General features: G+C 50.6%; 3 protein-coding genes across 4 annotated transcripts; all 3 read right to left on the minus strand.

Annotated features, from left to right (window-relative positions):
- Positions 1 to 5613: 5613 nt before the first annotated feature.
- Positions 5614 to 7023, minus strand: HOXA1 (homeobox A1). The gene is given in 3 exon segments (XM_086614859.1): positions 5614 to 5769; positions 5771 to 5970; positions 6405 to 7023. Coding segments are annotated over 3 exon segments (975 nt in total).
- A 4801-nt stretch (positions 7024 to 11824) lies between these two features.
- HOXA2 (homeobox A2) lies at positions 11825 to 13676 on the minus strand. Its single transcript, XM_086615202.1, has 2 exons — positions 13295 to 13676; positions 11825 to 12585 (listed from the first exon to the last, which is right to left on the minus strand). Exons 1-2 carry the CDS (start codon positions 13674 to 13676, stop codon positions 11825 to 11827), a joined length of 1143 nt encoding a protein of 380 aa, XP_086471328.1.
- A 5439-nt stretch (positions 13677 to 19115) lies between these two features.
- HOXA3 (homeobox A3) lies at positions 19116 to 21811 on the minus strand. Of its 2 annotated transcripts, none has more exons than XM_086614748.1 (2): positions 21346 to 21811; positions 19116 to 19885 (listed from the first exon to the last, which is right to left on the minus strand). In XM_086614748.1, the coding sequence occupies exons 1-2, from the start codon at positions 21809 to 21811 to the stop codon at positions 19116 to 19118; spliced, it is 1236 nt and encodes a 411-aa protein (XP_086470874.1). The 2 variants fall into 2 exon arrangements, with proteins under 2 accessions (XP_086470874.1, XP_009982760.1); XM_009984458.2 differs by having other exon boundaries at positions 21340 to 21811.
- Between the last annotated feature and the right edge of the window lie 213 nt (positions 21812 to 22024).

Raw genomic sequence — 22024 nt, forward strand, 5'->3', positions numbered from 1 at the left:
AAAGAGTTTGCGGCTGAGATTGGCTTCGTGTCCTCTCGCTGTCCCTCGTTTGGGCTTGTATTTGGTTTTATTTGATTTTTTTTCTTTTTGCTACTTTTGCTCTCTGGAACGGGGAGAATTTTTGTAAGACGTTGAGTTTGTATTTATAAACCGAGCACTCGAAAAAAGTCATTAATTAGCTAAAGGTTTCATCGTAATAGAGGTTGATCATTATTCGGCCGCATTTTTATGAGAATCAATAGTCCTGATTCAACTTTACGAGATACACACTTTCAAGGAAAGCATATAAGAGAGCCAAAATAATTGTAAAAGTCATGGCTGAAACGTTTTCCGTATGGAACAAATGTTTAAAACGTCTCACTGCTCTATAAAAAATAGTGCGGAATCATTTTCCCCGGCCAATTTCTGCTCACATTAGTGAAAAGTGTAGTCCTTTTGAAGTTATGTAGCAAAGAAGGTTTCTCGCACGATCAAAATCGACAAAGTTTGCCCCCAATTTTTTAGGCACAAAGGAAGACTTATTTTCTCTGGAGCTCCCATTGATTTCAATGGTCTTTCTGAGCCTGAAACAGGAGTAACTGTGACCTGTAATATTTTATGACACATAAACCATAAAAGAATAATGTTAACAGTGAAAGTCGGCCAAGTAATGTGCCTGGGGGAGAAAAAGAATGTTTGCCTTGGAAGGAGGGAAAGGGAAAGGGAGGGAAACTGAGAGAAAGAGAGAAAAGGTGAGAAAGACACAGAAAAGGACGGAAAGAAGGAAAGAAAGAAAGAAGGAAGGAAAGAAGGAAGGAAGGAGGGAAAGAAAGAAAGAAAGAAAGAAAGAAAGAAAGAAAGAAAGAAAGAAAGAAAGAAAGAAAGAAAGAAAGAAAGAAAGAAAGAAAGAAAGAAAGAAAGAAAGAAAGAAAGAAAGAAAGAAAGAAAGAAAGAAAGAAAGAAAGAAAGAAAGAAAGAAAGAAAGAAAGAAAGAAAGAAAGAAAGAAAGAAAGAAAGAAAGAAAGAAAGAAAGAAAGAAGAAAAGAAGAAAAAGAAGGAAAGAAAGAAAGAAGGAAGAAAAGAAGGAAAGAAGGAAGGAAGGAAGAAAAGAAGGAAAGAAGGAAGGAAGGAGGGAAAGAAAGAAAGAAAGAAAGAAAGAAAGAAAGAAAGAAAGAAAGAAAGAAAGAAAGAAAGAAAGAAAGAAGAAAGAAAGAGAAGGAAAGAAAGAAAGAAGGAAGAAAGAAGGAAAGAAGGAAGGAAGGAGGGAAAGGAAGGAAGGAGGGAAAGAAGAAAGAAAGAAAGAAAGAAAGAAAGAAAGAAAGAAAGAAAGAAAGAAAGAAAAGAAAGAAAGAAAGAAAGAAAGAAGAAAGAAAGAAAGAAAGAAAGAAAGAAAGAAAGAAAGAAAGAAAGAAAGAAAGAAAGAAAGAAAGAAAGAAAGAAAGAAAGAAAGAAAGAAAGAAAGAAAGAAAGAAAGAAAATTTTAAAAATATTTTATTGCTATTTATTCATATGTTATTCATCTGATTATTTCTGTATTCCCTTTTTGTGGTTACCAATTTACTGCGATCTCACAGACCTGGTTGCTAGGGGAAAACAAGCAAGGGATCTTGCTCCTAAGCTTAGGCGGAAAAACTGTCCGAAATTATTCTTTTCCAAAAAAAAAATACAGGCCCCTCGTCCCCCCCGCGCCCAGGGCCCCCGCCGTGCTGCGGCCGGGGAGCGGCCTCCCCCGGGCGCCCTCCCGGGCGCGGCGCTGCCGCCCAGGCTCTCCCGCGGGCGGCCCCGGGATCCGGCCCGACTCGGAGCGTCCCCGGGGCCCGGCCGGGAGCTCATCGCCTTTCCCGCCCAGGGTCCCCCGATAACGCCTGTGCGAGAGCGGGGGCAGCTCCTGATGGGCAGTTTGCCGGAGAAAAGCCGCTCGGGTCTACAGCCCAAACGTGAGCTGCCATTAGAGAGGCGCTAATAAATCCCCGTTAAGCATGCATTTGTGCAGTGATTACGTGAACTTTGGCCTTTGAAGAGTCCCTGCAATTAGCAGCGACGTCCATCGCGTTTTGCCCAGATTTCTCTCTACTCTTTTCCCATAGAGGACGGAGAGCGGAGTATCGCCCCGCGGCCCCGCCAGCGCCTCCAGCTGCCGGGCGCGTCTCCAGTCGCCCCCGCCACCCGCCGTGGCTGCCGGGAGAAAGCCCCAAGCATCCCTCTCTTTGCCCCCGGACACCTCCCGCCCCTTGAAAACGCCGGATCCCTTGTTATAAAAATAATAATAAAAACCCTGGAAGGTTTATTTCCCGCAGCCCCGGTACCTCCTGCCGGGGGTACCCGCCTTTACGCCGGCGGCGGCTGCAGCGCGGGCGCGGGGGAGATGCTGGGGTTTTACGGGTAAGATTTAGTGAAAGCTGCTGGGCAAAAATGAGAGGAAAGTTACCGCTGCCGGGGAGACAGCAAGAAAGAGAGGGAGGGAGAGAGATGACTCTGTAATTGTTGCCTTTACCGAGGCTGTGAGATTAACCACTGGGACTTATTCTAAAGTGACCCATCACCGAATTCATTTCTGCTTGAACTTTCGGTGAACCTGAGATTAAAGAGGGGAGAGCAGCTAAGCAGTTTGTTGCTAGCTGCCTTTTCAACAGCCCTTTCAGACTGAGTAAATATTGATCGGTTTCAATCTGATTGCCCCAGAGGAAAACACCAAAGCATCTCAATAGCCTCCAAAAGTAAACTTTAAAGGTGAACAACAGAAATGGCCTTAAGTATGATAGGAAGATGCTAAACTCCGTTTGACATTTGGACGCGGGTTGGGTTGGGGATTTTTGGTGGGCTTTTTTTTTTTTTCCTATTTTTTCCCCTGAGACTCTAGAGAGAAAAATTAAAGTAAATTTTTAAAGGTGTAAAACCAAAAGAATTCCTAAGATCTGAAGGGCAAATTAGTGTCTCCGTCAGGCCAAAGCACGCTGTGAGGTTTTTTAGAGATATTTTTGCGGCAGAAACTCCAAGCTAGAGATTTTCATTTCTCTTCTCCACACTCCCTAACTCTAACGGCTGATCGTATCGAAATATTAATAACGCTAAGAAAATGAACGAGGATCGGGAGGTTTGGTGTGCCTTTGCTTGAAATCGATCAGGGCCGGGGGAAAAAAAAAAAAAAAATTTTGATAAATAAATAAATAAACCGGAGTTTGGGCTTGGAAGGAGACGGGATTCTTTGCCGATGAATCGCTCACCGCAGATTGACGCACTGACAAGTGTCTTGTCTCTCGCATTTAGGTTATAATTTATGACCGCTCTTTCTAACACATTAAGTCAACACCGGGGGAGCCGGGTTGCAGATCCGGATTCCAACAATGTTTAGATCCAGATTTCGATATTGAAATGCCCTCATTGGCATGCAAATGCCACTTTAACACATCCAAGCCTCTGGAAGAAGGCCATCTGTTTTGCTTTGTGGCTTTACACTAATAAACAAAAGGTAAAGTATATGGCAGGCGGGGAAATGAAATAAATAGAGGCATCGGCGGGAGCCTTTGGAGACAGCCCTGCTCCCTTGCAGATAGCTCGGCTCTTGATATGGCCGCCGCGTCTTGCAAATCAGGGCTTGTCTCTTTTGACACCAAGGTGAAGAAAATTTCGTTGACTCTCTTGCGGATCCCGCAAAGCCGAGCCCGCGTGGGCAGCCCGGCCCCGGCAGAAGCCCGGGAGCGCTCCCGGGCAGCTAGGCTGGGTGAAGGAGATGTTACGCGTGTTTGAGCTGAAATTCAAGAGGCAGCAGTGACTTGAGACATCCCGCGTCCAGCTGAGCATGTCTCTGCTCCGTCCTACCACCCGGATTCTCCCCACACACGCTCCTCACACTGTTTATTTGACGCCTCTTGGAGATCTTATGGTATTTACCTGCGAGAACTTGCTCCTTCCTTCCCCACTCCACATCCAAAAAAAAAAAAAAAAGGTGGTGGTGGTAGGGAATGGACTGGTGTAAACGCCAGAAGCTCACTGTCAAGCACTTGGGAGCCATCTCCCACCTTGGCACCCATCAGCTGCTGGGGACTGCAGTTTGGGGTGGAGGGTGGGAAGAGAGAAGCCTCACCAGCTTATTGCCCGGGATAATTAAATGTGCAGCCCTTGGCCAGGGGCCTGCGATGTGAGGAAAGACTGGCTGAAGACAGTTTCTGCTTTTGAAGCGTGCTCTGTTTATGTAAGTGTCAGCATCCATCCCGAGGTGAAAAGGTTAGCACTTGACCCAGGAAGTTCTCGTGTTTGTGCTTCAGAAATAGATCGGGATCATAAATTCCTCCCAGTTATGGAGGAGGAAGAAGAGGGCCTTATACTTTCTAAAAATAATATTATTTGGGCACAGGAAAGGAAGAAGCTTTGTGTTATGAGTCAGGCTGGGCAGCCAGAGCTCTGACCCCAGCAAAACAACACATGAGGAGCAATGCTGGGGAAACTCTTTCTCCCTTTCCCCCTTGGAAAGGCCTCAGCAGTAGAAAATAAGGGAAACCGAACTGCTGAGCCCAGCCTGTGACTCAGCGCTGACGTCACGTAGAGGTAGGCAGACGAGGGCTACCTGAAAGTGGAATATATTTATTACAGACATCGTAAGGACCCGTAAATCCTGCCCTGGCTTCCATCACCGGCGGAATCCCAGAGCCTTTCATGATTGTACAGAAAATCAGGAGGACATTTCGCTCACACACGACAACTGATAGAACTCAGTGTACCCGCAGTACAGCAAAGCACAGTGCGTCATGCAATGGTCCGGACACCAACCACAGAAATTATACATTCATTTGGCCATTTGTCACATTCACGAGTAGGTTGAAAAGACATCGAGTCTAAAGGGAGGTTAAGATGAAAATGGGAAGAGGTGAGGTCTTTTGGACGGTTATACCCTTCGGTTGAGTATAATCCAGCACAGCTTTAGGGAAGAGGGGAGAGGGGACAAGCACACCGGGTAAGGTTTACAAAACCTAGTGCAATTGAAGCTTTGTTTGTCACATTTAAAGAAATAGCGCTACTTTTTTGAGGTATCTGCTTGAGCTTAAGACGTTTGTTTGATACAATCGTCAGCTTTACCGATATAAAAGTGGATCCAGTTTGGCGAATGCGTTCACCCTGCTTAACCTGATAATCGAAACATCATTTCTAGAAAAATCTGTAAAAAGATAAATCTCTTGGACAAAGTATTTACAAGCGACAAACTCATAGACATGAACAAAGAATACATTAAATTAAGGGGATGAAAGTCCTATAAGTCGTGTAAACGCTTGCAATAGTGCATCTCTTCGTGAGGTTGTGTACCCTAGATCACCTGTCTTTCACTCAGGGAAACAGAGGAGCGTCCTTGCAGTGGAGGAGGGAGACCCTTAAGCATGTGCCAACACAGCTCCTCCAGCAGAAAGGGTTTGGGGCGGGGGGAGCGAAAGAGAATCCCCTGGCACCAAGGCGCCTGGACCCTGTGGCTGGGAGGCAAGCGGGCGGCGGACCCGGCAAACCCGGGACCGGGCGGCGGGGGGGAGGGGTGCCGGCGCGCCGACCTCTCGGAGAGAGGGACCGACCGAGGGACCGACATAACCGCGGACGCCAGCTGCGCTGGCGTGGGGGTCGCGATGTGCGGCCGTCGGGGCGCGCCGGGTGTCAGTTGGAGGCAGCGAGCGTGTCCGAGGCGGAGGAGGCGGGCGAGGCGCTGCAGGGCGAGGAGCAGGACTTCTCCGAGGAGTCCTCCGCCTTCTCCTCGCAGCCCGTGGGGGTGGCGGGGGAGATGGGCAGCAGGCCCTCTTTCTCCCGTTTTTTTTTGCTTCATCCGCCGGTTCTGGAACCAGATCTTCACCTGCGTCTCGTTGAGCTGGAGGGAGGCGGCGATTTCCACCCGCCTGGCCCTGGTCAGGTACTTGTTGAAATGAAACTCTTTCTCCAGCTCGGTGAGCTGCTTGGTGGTGAAGTTAGTTCTGACGGTGTTGGGCTGCCCCACGAAGCCGTACTCGCCAGCCTTGCCTGCGAGGGGACATGCAGCGTTAAGTAGGCGCAAATGATTTATAGGCGACGTAATCAATATGTCCACACCGGCTAAGCGATAGGGAGCAAGAACTTCTCAGGATAAGAGGGAAGCCCCGGCAGGGTGAGTGATGGAGTGCGAGGTGCTAAACCGGAGTCAGCCTCTAGTGTCAGAGGAAACTTGATAAGTGGTTTATGAATCACAAGAAATATGACCGCGGGAGAGGCGGAGAGGGGGAGTCAGGAATAAGCGGCGCTGGCTTCCAGCACCGCGGGCAGACGGCTGCCGCTGCTCCCAGAGGTGCGGGCCGCCCTACCTGCCCGGCGCCCCGCGGGGCACCGCGCCGCTTTCCCTGCACCCCCGGCAGAAAGAGGGAGAGAGAGAGAGAGAGAGAGAGAAGCGGCCCCGCCCGGCCCTCCCGCCGGCCACTGACCTGTTTTGGGTGGGTTTCTTTTCACTTTCATCCAGTCGAAGGTTTGCGCCGGCGGCGAGGTCTCGGTGGAGGGGGAGCGGGCGTTTTCCCGGTGGCCGCCGTGGAGGGGAGACAGAGCATGGTTGTAGGTGCTCAGGGGCAGGCTCTGCTGCTCCTGCCCGTAGGGAGGAGGCACGTACTGAGCGGGCCCCCCCGCGTAGCCCTGGTGCGGGTGCGGGTGCTGCGCGGCGGCGGAGGAGGAGATGCTCCCCGAGTACACGGCGGGGGCGCAGGGGGGGAAGCCGCCGCCCAGCTCCGCGTCCTGCCCGAGGGGGTAGGGGCCGTACGCCGGTCCGAAGCCCTGGGCGCCGTAGGTCGGGCCGCAGCCGGGGTGAGCGTAGGACACCCCCAGGCCGCCGTGGTGCTGGTAGGCGGCGGGCTGGGCCGGGGGGTGGTGGTGGTGGCGGTGGGGGCTGATGGGCACCCCGCGGCCCGCGAGAAAGCGGTCCTCCCCGCTGCAGCTGCCGGCGCTGACGGCGCAGGGCTGGAAAGTTGTAATGCCGTGGTCGGGATGGTAGGCGCGGGCGGCGCAGCCCCCCGCCTCGCCGCCGAGGACAGGGTACTCGAGGAAGGAGCTCATCCTCTCCGCGTCCCTCTGTCACGCCGCCACCGGGTCTTCAGCGTCCGGCGGGGCCGCGCCAACTTTCCCATTTCCTCCATGGGGCCGGCAGGAAAATGACACGAAGGTACAGGCAGCGGGCAGGCACGTGGGGGGCGGCAGCCAATGGCTGCGGCGCCTGCGGGACTTTCCCGGCTCCTGCCGCTGATAGATCGCCGCGTCGGGGGCATTTAAACGCCGAGCGCTCCGACGGCGCGGCGCGGCACGGCGTGGCACGGAGCGGCGCGACACCGCGGGGCAGAGGCGGTGGCAGCCCCCCGGGGGGGCGGGGGGGGGATCCGGGCCGGGATGGGATGTCGCGCCACGGCCGCTGCCGGTGTCCCGCCCGCCGGCTGAAAGGGGAAGGCAGGAGACACCCGGCGGCTGCACCCGGCCCGCGGAGCCCACCGGCCGTCCCCTCCCGGGTGAGTGCTGCTGCAGCGAGGGTGCCCTGTCGCCTCCCCTGCTGTCGGCGCTGTCAGGCCGGAGCTGGGCACCTCCGTCGCCCCCCGCCCTCCGTTCCCCCGGCCGGGGTCACAGGGGGGCGGCTGGATCCACAGTGCGGGGCGGGGGGTGGAAGGGAGGGTGGCGGGGGCAGCGCTGAGAGCATCAGCCCTAGGGACGGGGCTGAGGACAGGACGATGGATGTGGCTGGGGACTGCTACGGGGACAGAGATGGAGACAGGGACAGGGATGAGGATAACGCGGAGAACAGGGATGGGGCCGAGGATATAGATGGGGATGGGGATGGGGATGGGGATGAGGATGGGGATGGGGATGGGGATGGGGATGGGGATGGGGATGGGGATGGGGATGGGGATGAGATGGGAACGGGGGACGGGGGACGAGGTATCTCGCTTCTCCTGCCCCTCCGCAGTCCCAGCGCGACGCGACACCAAGAGTTAAAGGGGCTTGTCCAGCCACATCACCAGGCGGCCGCGGACATTAGCATGGAAATGAGCCGCTTTTGGGACTGACGGCCATTGTGCTCTCCCGGGCCCACTGGCCTCCCCCTGGCCCGCATCCCTGCTCCCCCCGCACCTCCGCCGGGCTCACCCGCGCCAGCCCGGGGCTGGGGTAGGGGAGGAGGAGCCGGGGCAGGGGAATGGATGATGGAGAGGGGGCCCGCGGGCTCCGCAGTCCATCTGCTATGGCCCCGCAGCGCCGCTGCCCCCCGCCCGCCCTGGGACCGGGCGGGGAGAAGGCTTCCTGGGGTGTCGCGGGTCGCAGCCCGGCGGCCCGGGGCACGGGCAGAGAAGCGGTGAGAAGCGCAGGGCCCACCGCCCCGGCCCCTTTGTCCCTGCGCTCCGCCACCCGGGCTGGCAGTGGCGGGAGGTGGCAGATGGCCAGTGGCAGAAGCGGCCCCAGGACCCTTGGGAACCGCGCTGAGCATCGACTCAAACCTATCCCTCTACTTCCATGGGAAAAAAAAAGTGTCCGTGGATAGAGGACAGAGGGCGGTGGGATGTGGGTTGCGACCTCATATTCGGTTTACGTATGGGGAAAAGAAAAGATGAGGTAAAAGCTGGGCATCCGTCCGTGTCGGGGCACCCAGCCGTCTGCGGGGAGAGAGAACAGCACCAACACGCTTCAAAGAGGCGTCCTGCGAAACGTTAACCTGGGGGACAGATGGATGGAAAGTCATGTCTCCTGCCACCAGCCCCAGGAGGAGCTGCCTCCTCTATTTCTGCAGGTGCACTGCCGGTCGGCTCCTACGACCCTCTGTTCTCACGCTCGGTTCTTGCTTGTTTTGAAATTCAAAAGCCTATTCTATCCTGCCACCTCTGCCTGCTCACGCATACACACACACACAAACCCTCAAGCTCCTCCCTCCCACATGAACTACAACATCCTCTTCTAGGTGCAAAGCTCTCCTACTGCTATTAAGTCAGCCCTTATCCCATGCCACCTCCATGGCCTCCCTACTGCCAGCCTGTTTTGAAGGGCTGCTCTCTCCACCACGCTTCTATCCGTACGCCCTCAGTATTTCTATTTGTTCTGATTTACTACGCAGGCACGGATGGTTAAGGGCCCTCTGGAAAGGTTCAGTTTCTTAAACTCCAGGGGGGCGGAGTGTGGGACAAGAGCAACAACACTCCAGAGGCATTTATGGCATTATAATGCACTAATTTTGGCTATGGTTACAGCTGTAAACACATTTATTTCATTCTTGTAAACCTGTTGTGATAAATACTGCATAAGGCAGAGAAAAAAAAAAAAAAAGGCAGGCCGCTGGGACTGTTTACTAATAAAAGGGCTGGCATCTTTTCAGTGCTTTTTCAGCCAGCTAAGAAAAAAAAAAAAAGAGTGTATTTTACTATAAATAGATGCGGTTTACTCATAAATTCCGCCGAATCACAGCACCTCTCCTATAGCCTCCAGCATCCTGAAGTCCTTTTTTCTTTCCCTTTTTCGTGCCATTGTCTCTTTTGTTGGATTGTCTCTCTGGTGGGGTTTTGGGGGTTTGCTGCCTGTACTGTGCGTGGGGGCAACACCATGAGAAGGGCCGGAGCAGAGGCATCCCCGCCTCGCCTCCGCGGCCCGGGGAGGGGAGCTGCCGCCCCTTCCCTCCGCTCGCCGGCCGCCCTGGCCCCTCCGCGGCTCCGCTCCGCGTTTGCTGCTCCGGGACCGAGGCCGAGGGGACGATCCCGGCGCTTTAGGCTTTTCCGTGGGAGCGTGCCCCTGCTGTGTCCCCGGGGCTCAAGGGGAGACGCGGAGGCGACTCCCGCTCGCCGAATCCTCCCATTTATTTAAATGGAGTTTGCGAGTAGTTTAATTCTTGTAGCGTATTTTCCTTTTTTTTTTTTTTTTTTTTTTTTTAAGCGTTGTCAGCATCCAGAAATCCGGGCACAAAAGAAACCCCCAACCCGTACGTGCACGTTGCAGTCCAATTTAACCCAGTGGCAGAGGAGTTAAAATGCCGGTGTGGCTGCTCGCTTTCCGCAGGGACAGGGCTGGGGCAGAGAGAAGGACAAGAAGCAGGGCCGAGGTTTTGCCGCGTCCGCAGCTCAGCCAAACTGTTGTTTTAAAAGAGCAATAAAAATGAATTATGACTAAACGCCTTCTCACTTAATGGTTTTAGACGGGGATCCCTAGCCCCGGCAAATACGTAAGAGGATTTTTATTTGTGCATGTGTTCCTGCAATTGATCTCTTTGATGACATTCTCATTCATAGAAAGAGTTTGATTTACGACTTTCGGAAGAATTGCATTCAGCCCTTCCAGCTATAACCCACGCATCCTGGCTCCACAACGTGTTGCAGAGCCGGGAGATAACACTCCTCGTATGGACGGGCAGCAGAACCCTGGCCACAAACCCCCACTCAAACCCCACTCGCCTGTGTAATGTAACCACACGCTCACACACGCTCACACGCACTCACACGCACTCACACGCACACAGGGAGCCGCGATCGCACCCGCCCGGGATCCCCTGGCCCCGGAGCGGCAGAGCCCCCCTGGCATCTGTTGCTCGGGTTTTCGCCCAAAGGACGGGGCTCGCCCTCCGCTTCGGGGTCCGGCAACGCCACTAGCCGGGTAGAAGGCAATTTGGTGGAGATTTCTGCAAGCCCAACTCTCCTGCCGCCTGCAGAGAGTGGGGAACCCGGAGGAAATCCTAACTTTAAAGTCAGGGTTTCCCCTTTTCGTTAGGAGTCTCATCCTGCGAGGAGGTTTAAACAGAAAAAAAATATCTTCGGCTGTGTCCCCGCACCGCCTCTCAAAAGGATGCAGTGGAGGGGCTGATACCCCCGAAATGCTTTTTTTCCCCTTACGTTTCTGCCACCTTTTATATTTTACAGGCACTAACTTCTCCATTTGCTCTCCTTTTAGGGTTGATTTCTTGGACCGATCAGCATGTGAGAAGTAACCCAGCGCATTCTCTGTGAGCTCTGATATTTTTTTACGATACGTTTCCTGAACAGCTTGCTGGCTGCTAAGCACTACTCTCTAGAAAAACAGGATTATTTCCGAAAAAAAAAAAAAAAAAGAAAGCCTTTCTTGTATGTAACAGGCTAGTTTCTGCAGGAGATGCTTATCCTACTGAGTCTCTCTTATGTTTCTCCTGTAACAGAGGAAGTGCTCGTTCATGCTTTTGTTACAGCTCAGCATTTCCAAGCTTTGTATCCTCACGAGATAACATGCTACGTTTATACATTAAAAGGAAGAGATCTCCATCAAAGCTGTGAATGTTTTTAGTTTCTTTGGGTGTTGTTCTTTTTTTTCCTTGTGAAAACCCTTGCAATAAAGAATTTGAAGGTGTTTTTCCTCTCTAATGAATGTCCTAAATTGCCACAAGGGGAGAGCTCATAGTTAGAATGCTGGATTTTGATCATTAGTAAATTAATAGTAGAAGGAATGGGGAGAAATACCCGTCGTGTTATCAGTCTTAAAAGGAGAGGAAGAGAGAGGGAGAAAGAGAAAGAAAAAAAGAGAAAGCTCCTTGTAGCAAACAAGAATTTATTCTACCAAAAATACTTATGACAACGCATCCTAATGCAATACAAAAATAAAAAGAAAGTGAAGATACAATTCCTATATGATCACTTTCTTACAGACCTCATATATTGCTTTCATAGAAGGACCTAGAATGTGACTAGGTTAAAATCAAACACGACTAAAACTTTGTAAGAAATGGCAAAATGGCATAGCAGAGGGAGGTAACAAACAGAAAATACTGACCAGGAAAAGTGAAGGGAAACAAATAAAATTAATTCACGGGAAAAGTAAAGAAGAAGGATGAGGAGGAGAAAGCAGGACCCTTGGAGAGGACGTCTTTAATTTCTCAGTAATTCAGATGCTGCAAGTCAATTGTGGTGAGTGTGTCTGTAAAAAAGTCAAAACTGTCAGCAGAAATATCTACGGGACTGTCCAGAGATCCTGGCAAACTGGGGGAAACTGCATCTGAAAGCTGTAGGCAGGAATCTGTGGAGAAAACGTTAAAGTCCTGTAAAGAAGGGACATCTAGGGCCTCAGGACTGTCATTGTTCAGGCCAGCTGCACAGTTCTGGGCCATTGTTGAGAGGCAGTTTTGAACAGTGGGTGACTGATGTTGAAAATGTTTCAGATTTTTCTCATTGCTCGTTAAAGGCGAAATGGGGAAAGTTTGGGACTCGCCATTGTGCGCATTCTGCGCCTGCTGCTGGGAGAGGGCATTCTGCTGGAAAGCGTAGCCTTCCCGCTCCAAGAGAGCGCCGGAGACGTTGCTGAGGGCTTGCTCGAAGAGGGATTTCTCCTCCTCCTCCTCCTCCTCCTCCTCCTCCGCCACTGCTTTCTCGGGATCCTCCAGGCTCTTAAATTTCCCCTCGCTGTTTTGGTTCTCCTTGCACTGGGTCTGTCTCTTGTGCTTCATCCTCCTGTTTTGGAACCAAACTTTGACTTGTCTCTCAGTCAGATCCAGCAAGGCTGCAATCTCAACCCTCCTTGGTCTACAGAGATACTTGTTGAAATGAAACTCTTTCTCTAGCTCCAAAAGCTGGGTGTTGGTGTAAGCCGTCCTCAGCCGCCTAGATCCACCGCTACCACTATCGGGGATTTCAAGGGGATCTGTTAAAAAAGAAAAATAGGGGGGAAAAAAAAAAAGAAAGAAAGCAAAAATAAAAACCACCACCACCACCCACACACGCACCCCAAGGCACCACCGCCAGATCAGCGAAAGCAAAACCACACGCACGCACACACAAAACAGATAAATGCAGGGATTGAATTTCAGCACCCGAGCACATCGCATCCCGGGGGTGGGCTGGGGGGGAGTGCTCTCTCTGCACGTATGTGTCTATATCTATATGTCCATATAGCATAAAATAGCAACCGCAACAAAATGGCCGCCTTTGGATGCAGTAAACCCATTGTGTCGCGCTGCTGAGCGCCCGGTGCTGCGTGCCCCTCGGCCACCCCGGCAAAATTACCGCCTCCAGCTCCCCAACCTCCCCACACCAGAGCAAACTTTATATTAGCCATACCGCAATTTATAATTAATGCATCAGCTGCTTAGCTGAGCAGGAGCAATCTATCACTCTTCATTACTGTCAAATATCCCAACTCTAGGACGGCGAGACAAGAGAGGTCAGCTCCAACTCAAATAAATCATCCAGCATTAAGCAAGTTTCGGGAAAGTTTGGGTTTCCCGAGAGCCCCGCCAGCTCCGTCCTTCCCCGCCCGCCCGCCTCTCCGCCTCGTTCCCCCGCGAAGCCGGGGGGATGCGGGGAGCCAAAAAAGCGGCCCGGCGGGGCCGGCGGCAAGTCTTTGGACTGACCTTTGTGGCTGAGGCAGGCAGGTCCAGCGGCTGAGGCGGAGGCCGAGGCGGGCGGCAGCGCGGATCGCTTGGACGCCTTTTTCTCTTTCATCCAGGGGTACTCCGGGGGCGGCGGGGCGCCGGCGGGGCCCGGGCTGCCGCTGCGGCCGCGGGGGCTCGCCTTGGGGCGACCGCCGCCGCTGTGGCGAGGGTGGCTGCCGGGGTTCAGGCTGGGGATGGTCTGCTCGAAAGGAGGAGGAATCAGTGTCGAGTGTGAAAGCGTCGAGTTCTTGATTGATGAACTTTGAAATGTATCACCGACAGGGGGAAAAGATGTCAGGCACTCAGCAAGCGATGGCTGGCTATTGATAAAACCGATCTCTCGCTCAAATGCGAAATTCATGGCCTTCAACTGGCAGCCCCCGCGGAGAAAAAGTTCCCTCGGATTCAGGGGGCTCGGGGGGGGGAAGGCCCAGGAAAAAGGCGAGAGAGGAGAAAAAAATATAGCATAGAAGATCGCTGGTGGGGTGTTTTTTTTCTAATTCACTGATTACAGCCGTATGGGGACCGTGCTACTATTAAACTATTGAATTCATGGAGACAAGGTTGAAATTGGACCGAATTGGCTGTCACATGATTGCCTCTGCCCAATGACAATTTGGGCTTTAATCAAAAGAAGCCACTGTCTGTTTGATTGATCCAAAAAAGTCGGGAAGGAACGCCTCATTGGGGGCCAGAAAGGCTTTATTTACACTTTTTTTAAAGAGGGAAATGATATCTCCAGTATCTAGCCCCTTGGCGTCCTAATCTGAAATGATCGAGGGTGGGGGAGAGGGTGCGTGTGCGTGGATATGTTTGTGTGAGAGGCTGCGAGTGTGTGTGTGAGTGTCTGTGTGTGTGTGTGTGTGTGTGTGTGCGCGGCTGCTTGTCCTGCAGCCTGCTGCCTCCCTCGCCTCCACCCGCACACTCTTCTCTCATTGTTTGGGACTGTCAGGAAAACGCTTTGCACCTCACAAATCATTTAAGCACCTCAATCTGACGCCTTGAGTCATTAACAAAGTAATCCATTAATCTTCAAAGTTTTGACACCGCCAGGCCCCCACATAAGAAGTTGCACCCAGGCAGGAATCTGAAGCAGAGGGTCTTGATTTTTTCCTAGGGAATAGCACTTCCTCCAAAACTAGTTTCTCCTTCCCGACTCAGCCTCGATGGGCTCCTTTTCCTTTCGGTGTTTTTATTTTTTTCTTGTTTGGTTTTTTTTTTCCCTTCTTTTTTCTTTCCTTCTTTTTTTTTTTTTTTCTGGTCCTTTTTCTTTTTTTTTTTTTTTTTTTTGTCCTTCTTTTTCTTTTCTGGTCCTTTTTTTTTTTTTTTTTTTTAGTGACTATCGCGTGTACATTACGGAGAACAATCGGCCGCCGGTGTCGAGCCATTGTTTAACAGGATCTTCCTCAGCAACCTTGCTTCTAAGGGAAGAGTCACACAGGCAGCAGCCCTTGTGCTTCATGACTTCCCTCTCCAGTTGGCTTCCCGGGACTGGACCGTAAAACATAACCTTAGGAGTATCTCTCCGGGCGAGCCAAATCGCGAGGCTGCAAACACGTCTGGCTGTTGCCTCCTTAAAAAAAAAACACAAAAAACCACAACAACCAAATCCTGTGCCTTAGCTTGCAAATGATACTCCCGTCTGCTGGCATAATTTGCTTAATAACCGTAGTAGACTGGGTCTGGTGAGTATTTTCGATTAGCAGGAAATATATGGGCTGGTAGCGCGTTTGTTTTCACGGGGCCAGGCAGAGTGAAATTGCTGCGGGGTTATGACTTGAGACACGGCACTCGCCTCCGACGCTTGGCTCTCGCCGCTGCCGTGTCCGGTCGCCCCTGCTAGGTCGAGGCAAGTCCTGAATTTGGATGCTTTGGGCACAATTTTCCAACCAGACTGAGGCGAGCGGGAGAGCGATGACAACGATGGCCACAATCACCAGCCTGATGAATCCTATGGTCACAGCCGCCCTGGGCAGCCCGGACGGGGCTTGCCTTCCCGCGGAGCCCGGGGTGCCCGGCGGGGTGGGATGCGCCGGGGGGCCGGGGGGGAAGGAGCTTCCGAGCCGCTCTCCGCGTCCTCGAGGAGCCAGGGACCATCGCCAGCGCGATGCGGTGCCGTCTCGCTTTATTTTCGGAGCTGCCAAAAAGGGGTCGGCAAGCGTCTTCGTAATTAAAAAAAGAAAAAAAAAAAGGAAGAAGAAAAAGGAGAGGGGAAAAAAAAAAAAAAAAAAACACACACCAGAAAACAAGACCCCAAGCACTCAGCGGATCAGTCTGAGTCCAGAATGCACGAAGTGCATTAAAAAAATCCGTTTTAAGTTAATGCACCCACAAGATGTAGCATATCTGCGAAGGCATTGGAGAGAGGGGGAGGGGAGGGGCTGGGAGGCTTTAAATGGGCTTTTTGGTGGTTGCTTGTTTAAATAAAATATAGAACGAGACTTGTCATTTAATCCCTCAAAAGGGATGCCTTACAAATATCGATGCTGTTGGAAAATGCAAGGGGTTTAATTTTCTTGCTTTTAGTCCAAACAAAGCTCTGGTGGTGTCTGTGCGCGATCAATCTTGGCCGCCAAAAGGTTTGACAGCTACTGGCCCTTAAGAACACATTTAAAGCTTCTTGCTCTTTCCAAGATCAAATGTGGCCGAGAAAAGAGGCAGAGCAAGAAACGCAAGTAAACAAGGAAAAAAGCTGCTTTTAAAATATGTTGGCAGAGGACTGGGCTGCTTGTGGGAAAAGTCCGTTTTTATTTTGCTTCTCAGTGCCTACCTTGGGGTCGGGCTTTTCTTTTATTTTTCTTTTTTTTTTTTTCCCCCCTCTGGAAAATATCGGGATTAACAGCAGGATGACAAATAATAAAGAGAGAGGTTTGGACTTTAACCAGGCTTTGTGAGTAAAACCTGTGTGGGTGTCTCTATTCTGCACATTTGTTTCTTGTGATCAGTCTAATACAAAAACCACCTGGAACAAAACCTTTGGAGAGGGGACGTGAAATTCTTGGGTAAATCAATTACTTCTGCCTCCAGAGGGATCTTTTAATCGGGTGAATCTTAAATGCAAAAATAGAAATCCTTATTTGCAACCTACTGGCTCCGAAGAAGGGATTGAGTACGATTTCTGGAAAGAAAGGCGCAAAATCGCCTCCATTTTTCTTTCTTCGGAGTCGGAAGGGGGGTGAAACGCCAAATTCCTTCTCTTTGAACATTTTCCTAAACGTAATCCGTGGCGCTCAAGGAGCCACGCAGTAAGAATCACTGACTGTGCCGTTACCTTTTGTTGTATCTAGCCTAACTGATCCGACGGGCGGGGAGGCGGTTAGAATTTTATACAAGCACTTATTTGAAACGAGCAATGTCTTGCAATTTTGAAAAAAATGCTTCCTTCGCCTAGAAAATAATAATCAGTCGTTGGTCTGTATTGGGTAATAATCAGATATCGATGAAAAATATCAGACTACATAACCTTTCCTTCCACGGTTACATATCTGAATATACAAAACCAGCACGGTATAAATATATTTGCAATCCCTTTCTTTGACTGAGCATGCTTTATCTATTTATGCAGAAAAGCTCTATATAGATTCATGGATGCATGACAATGTCTCAGTATCAGGCAAGGATGGTTCTGGGAACAAGATAAAGCCCAAAGATTAATAATATTTCAGCATGAGACCAAAATGGCGACATTTTTTTCTGGGCTCTAAAAGATACAGATGGTGAACAGCATGCGTTATTATCTACACAGCATAGGAATATGTCTTTATAAACGTGCAGGAGTATATTTTACCTAGTCTATTAAGGTCCATTTTGATTTATCTTTCAAGTTTCAATCTAAAAATTACGGACATTTAGCCTGAAAGGAAGAAAAACCGGATTCAAGCACACGCTTGGGGCGTTCTGCCTTCCACCTCGAGCCGATCCGGACCGGAGACCCCCGCGGGTGCCCGTTTGGGGCAGGAACAGTAGCCCTTCTGCAGTGCCGTGTGCCCCCCACCCCACTCCACCCCAACACACACACACATCCCGTCACACACACCCCACACCCGCACGCACACACATACACTTCCCCGCGGGAAGAGAGGGAACACAAGGTTCTCCTCCCCCACAGGCTGTGGGGAGAGAAGGAGTCTCAGCGAAAATGAAACAATCCCCAAAGAAAATAAAAAATAAAAATAATAATAATAAAAAGATAAAGATAAAATCCACGTCTTTAAGGAAAAGGGAAAAAACAGCGGCGGGAGTGGCGGATGGAAGGAGCCGTGTCCGGCGGCAGCAGCGCTCGGCATCCATCCCCCAGCCGCGTTTGGGGTTTGGCCGGGGCCCTGCTCTGCCACCCCATGCTCCCAGATGCTGGCGGGGCTCTGCAGCCGGCCGCGACTCGGCTCCTCCCTGCCCCAGCGGGCGAGCCCGGGGGACGAGGCGGCCCCTCCGCGCCCGCACCCACGGGGGACTTTATCCTGAGCTCTGCTCCCATGTGTTTCGCGCACACCCTCGTACGCACACCCACGCACCCCGCGGCTTGCCTGCCCGGGAGGCAGGGGACGCTCCCCGCGCTGCTCCGCCGCCGGTCTCCCACCGGACCCCGGGGCGGGGGCCGGCCGGACCGCGGGGAGGGGGGGATCCGCGCCCGCCTGCCCTCCGCGCCGGGCGGGCACCGCGCAGCGGGGGAGGAGGAGGCGGCGGCTGCCGCCACGGGCCCTGAAAACCCGCTGGAAAAAAAAAAAAAAAAAGGAAAAAATTCCTCTCCCTGCCTATGAAATGCTGAAAAGGCGTCGCGGGGCCCTCGAGTGGGCGAGCGGATCCTCGTGTGAGTTTACAGACGAGTTTCCCAACTCCCCACGTCATAAAGGGCTCTCCCTTCCCTTGCGCTGCGAAAAACATGTCCTTAACTCTTTATTATTCAGAATAAAAACTTTATTTTTGTTTTTCAGAACGTGAGCAGCAAGGAATGTATAACTTTCAAAACAAATCTAGCCTTTTCAGCTTCACACACTTTCCGCCTAGCTGGATGTTACAAGCATAAAGTATTCAAACCATGATCTTTTTCCCAGATTTTATTGCATCATCATCATCATTGTTATCACCGTTTTTAATAAAAGGAGTTATAGTTTCCTTTCAAATTATATTTCCTACACGTGCCAATATGCCATCTAACCTATGGCCAGGTAAATACCTCCTGAATATTCAGGGTACAGATTTTTTATATATATATAAATATGAACAAATGGGGATAAATAAAATTTTAAACACTTAGATTATTCAATGTTTGAAAAAAAAAATATAAATAAATCTGAATGTTCACCAGCATACACACATTGAAAGACTTACACGTATTAATAATTGTCCAGGGAGTCCCTGTCCAAGCGCTTTTGATGTCTTTCTCGCTATTTAAAAGAAGTGCAATAAAAAAAATTGCTTCCCCGTGGGATCAATCATGTACGAACAAATTCACATTTAAGAATTCCTTTTATAGAAAATTTGTTCATATACCCTGTTTTGATAAAAGTGTAGAAGGTAAAGTATAAAGCCTCTGCATACTCCCAAAGTGAGACACAAGGCTACAGTTCAAGAAGATAAATATCCACTAGTGAAACTATAGAGCAATTCAAGCAACAAATATTGCTACGTCACATAAACTAGAAAACGCTTTTACCAAAGGAAACAAAACAAACCAAAACAAACAGAAGAAACAAGAAGGGGAGGGGAGGGCACATGGCAGGGAGGGGAGAGAGAGAAGGGAAGGGGTTAGTACTTTCCAAAAGTTGGGGGGCTTGTTGTTCCACTTAGTGACTCCTGTCTCTTACAGATGGGTGAGTTTGGGCGCTTCCTGAATTCTTCCCTGAGAAGGATGGTGAGCAGTAAGGTCTGTGTATGTTGGGTGCGGATCGCAAGGTCCATGGTGGTGATTGTTGGCCATTGGCCCAGCCCCGCTGTAGTCCACATTGGCAGAGGGAGGATGAGGGAGATGAGTTAGACCAAAGATGGAAGGCCCAGAATTGGTCATGGTCTCCACGTAGTTGCCCCCTACATAGACGGGGCTTCCCTGTATGTGTGGATTCCCATAACCATTGCCTTGAAGAGGATGAGTATCGTATTCAGGTGTCACAGCTGCTGTCCCCGTGTATCTCTTTTGAGGAGGTGGACAATTATTAAGAGGAGTGGTGTACGATGCGGGGATTCCATAGGTGTTTTGATGAGGCTTGTTAAATGGCGGAGGTGACTGGGGCTCATAGGGAACACTGTTTACTAAAGAATGCATAGAGTTTAGATATCCCCCAGCAGCTGGAGGGACAGGGCTTCTGTTTGGGGACTGTCCTCCTGAAGAGGTCATCATGCCCTTGCCCTTTTGATCCTTTTTGTATTTCATTCTGCGGTTCTGAAACCAGATTTTGATCTGTCTTTCTGTGAGATTAAGCAAATTAGCCATCTCTACCCTTCGTGGCCTGCAAAGGTACCTATTGAAGTGGAACTCCTTTTCCAGTTCTACCAGCTGGGCGCTTGTGTAAGCTGTACGGGCTCGCTTAGAGGAGGCTTGCCCGGGAGGGCTTTTGTCACCAGCACAACTCTCACCTATGTAAATCACACAAAGAACACAATCAGCATGGCGAACCTGGACACAGCAACCAGAGACAACAGCCAACACCAGCACCTGGAGACTCCAGCTCTCAGACATGACATGGACACTTACTTGTGCAATGAGTACTCCCTGATGGCATGAGCTCAGTCATGCCAAGCTACGAGCCTCAATAGCCTTCCTTCACCTCACTAGTGTCACTATATGACTATACTTCCTTCCTTTAAGAATGACATCATACAACACAAGCTTCGCGCAAAGGAGTAAGAAAGGTTCTGGGAAACACAGTGGGGTTTAGAAACTCTGAAGGTGAACCCGTGGCTCTGCTAACAAAGTGAGATCAGTCTTCAAGAACTAGCTGTTCTCTCTCCATTTCTGTAAAGAGCTGCAGCCCCCTTTTTCTGAAAACTCTGATATATGCACATCAGCTAGAAATGTCTGAAAGTCAGGTATCTGCAATATAACATTATAACCTATAAGCATAGAATTGACAGTATAGTGTTTCTATCACATCTAGCATATAGTATAAACATATGGTAGTGATTGAGAAGTATAATATACATAAGAACAACATGCAGTGGCTAGGTTTGCATACAGGCATACAGACATATTTAAGTGTTACTGCTTTTTAATAAATTAAATACATGATAAGGAAGGCTGTAAACAGCAGTGTTACCAGGGCTTTAAAAAGCAGACTGGTAAAGACATTTGCCAAAGTTTGGGACTCTATTTCCAGGGCACATTTAAGACAAAAAGAGGAAGAGGTTAATATAAGCCCAGCTCCCTGGCATTGGAGCGAGCACTGATGTTACCAATTTGGATTTCCTTGAGTAATAAAAGTATCAATATACACTTCCATCCCGCAAATAATATTTTATGGGTTGAAGTTTATGACACTCCAGAAAGATTGTTGTTTATCAGGCTTGTAACTTTGCCAATCAGCTTGTTAAAACAGGAAGCGATTCTGACTGCAGGCAGGGCATTGATCCCGCCTGCACGTGATTATGAGCTATTTTATTCCTGTTACACTTCAGCAGAGATAGGTCACTGTCTTATTAATCTAACAGCACCGTGCCAACAAAGTACTCGGGACAGGCCTCTGGCTTAAGGCCTGGGCTGCACTGCACTGACATGATTTACTGGAGGAGGGATTACCTGGGAAATGTGAGAGATGCAGGACGGCACAAGCGGTTTAGCCACTAGGAAACAAAATCACTTCAGACTCATCCTGCAAGGCCGGGAAAGTTTTGCAGGGGTGGTTTGTTCACTGATCTGCCTTTGCGAGTAGTGGCAACCCCTTTCCAAAAGCTCGAGGGGGTCAACTAGGAGAGAAAAAAAGCTCCCTCCCTTCCCTCCCCAAAGTGAAGGTAGGCTAGGCTGCCCTCCTCCCTGCTGGACACGTGGCCAGCCCAGGGGTACCCAGGGAAAGGGCAGAGCGCATGTTTCATACCTGAACTGGAACTGCTGTTTTTCTGCTTTGTGTTTTGCCGAGACTCTTTCATCCACGGGAATATCTGTTTGGACATGGTGGGTGAGTTAAGAGCCGGGCTCTTGGTGGAGTTGGCTGGGGCAGGATTGCTGCTGGCATTTTGAGATGGTGAGGCGGAGGACGGAGGTGGAGGTTGTGCCTGCTGGGCTGGAGGTGGTTGCGGTGGGGCCTGCGGGTCGGTGAGGCCGGGAGGCTGGAGAGGCTGGCTGGGGAGGGTCCTCATGCAACTCTCACTGATGTCATTGGCCTTTTGGTGGGACACGGAGCTGCCGGGGGACTGGAGGGAGCACGCGGGGCGGTGGTACTCAGTTTCCACAAGTGATGAAGATGGAGGATATTGCTGCTGACTCGCATTATAAGTGAAACCATTTGCTCCTTGGTAGGGGTAGGCACCATAGATTGCAGAGCTGTCGTAGTAGGTCGCTTTTTGCATTTCGTTGTTTCCCAATATTTATTTCGCAAACTGACAGGGTCTTGACACCCTTGGAGAATAACATTGGCACCCCTCTGTCACGTGGCGCTCTTCCTCCAATGGCCTCTCCGGGCAGACCTGGGGTGTGGGGAGAGCAGAGCAGGGTGAAGAAATGGTACAAATCCATCTTACTTTCAATAGCTAAGTGACATGAAAGCCATAAAAGAAAAAGTG

This window comes from Tauraco erythrolophus, chromosome 7 (assembly GCF_009769465.1).
Source record: "Tauraco erythrolophus isolate bTauEry1 chromosome 7, bTauEry1.pri, whole genome shotgun sequence".
NCBI lineage: Eukaryota > Metazoa > Chordata > Aves > Musophagiformes > Musophagidae > Tauraco > Tauraco erythrolophus.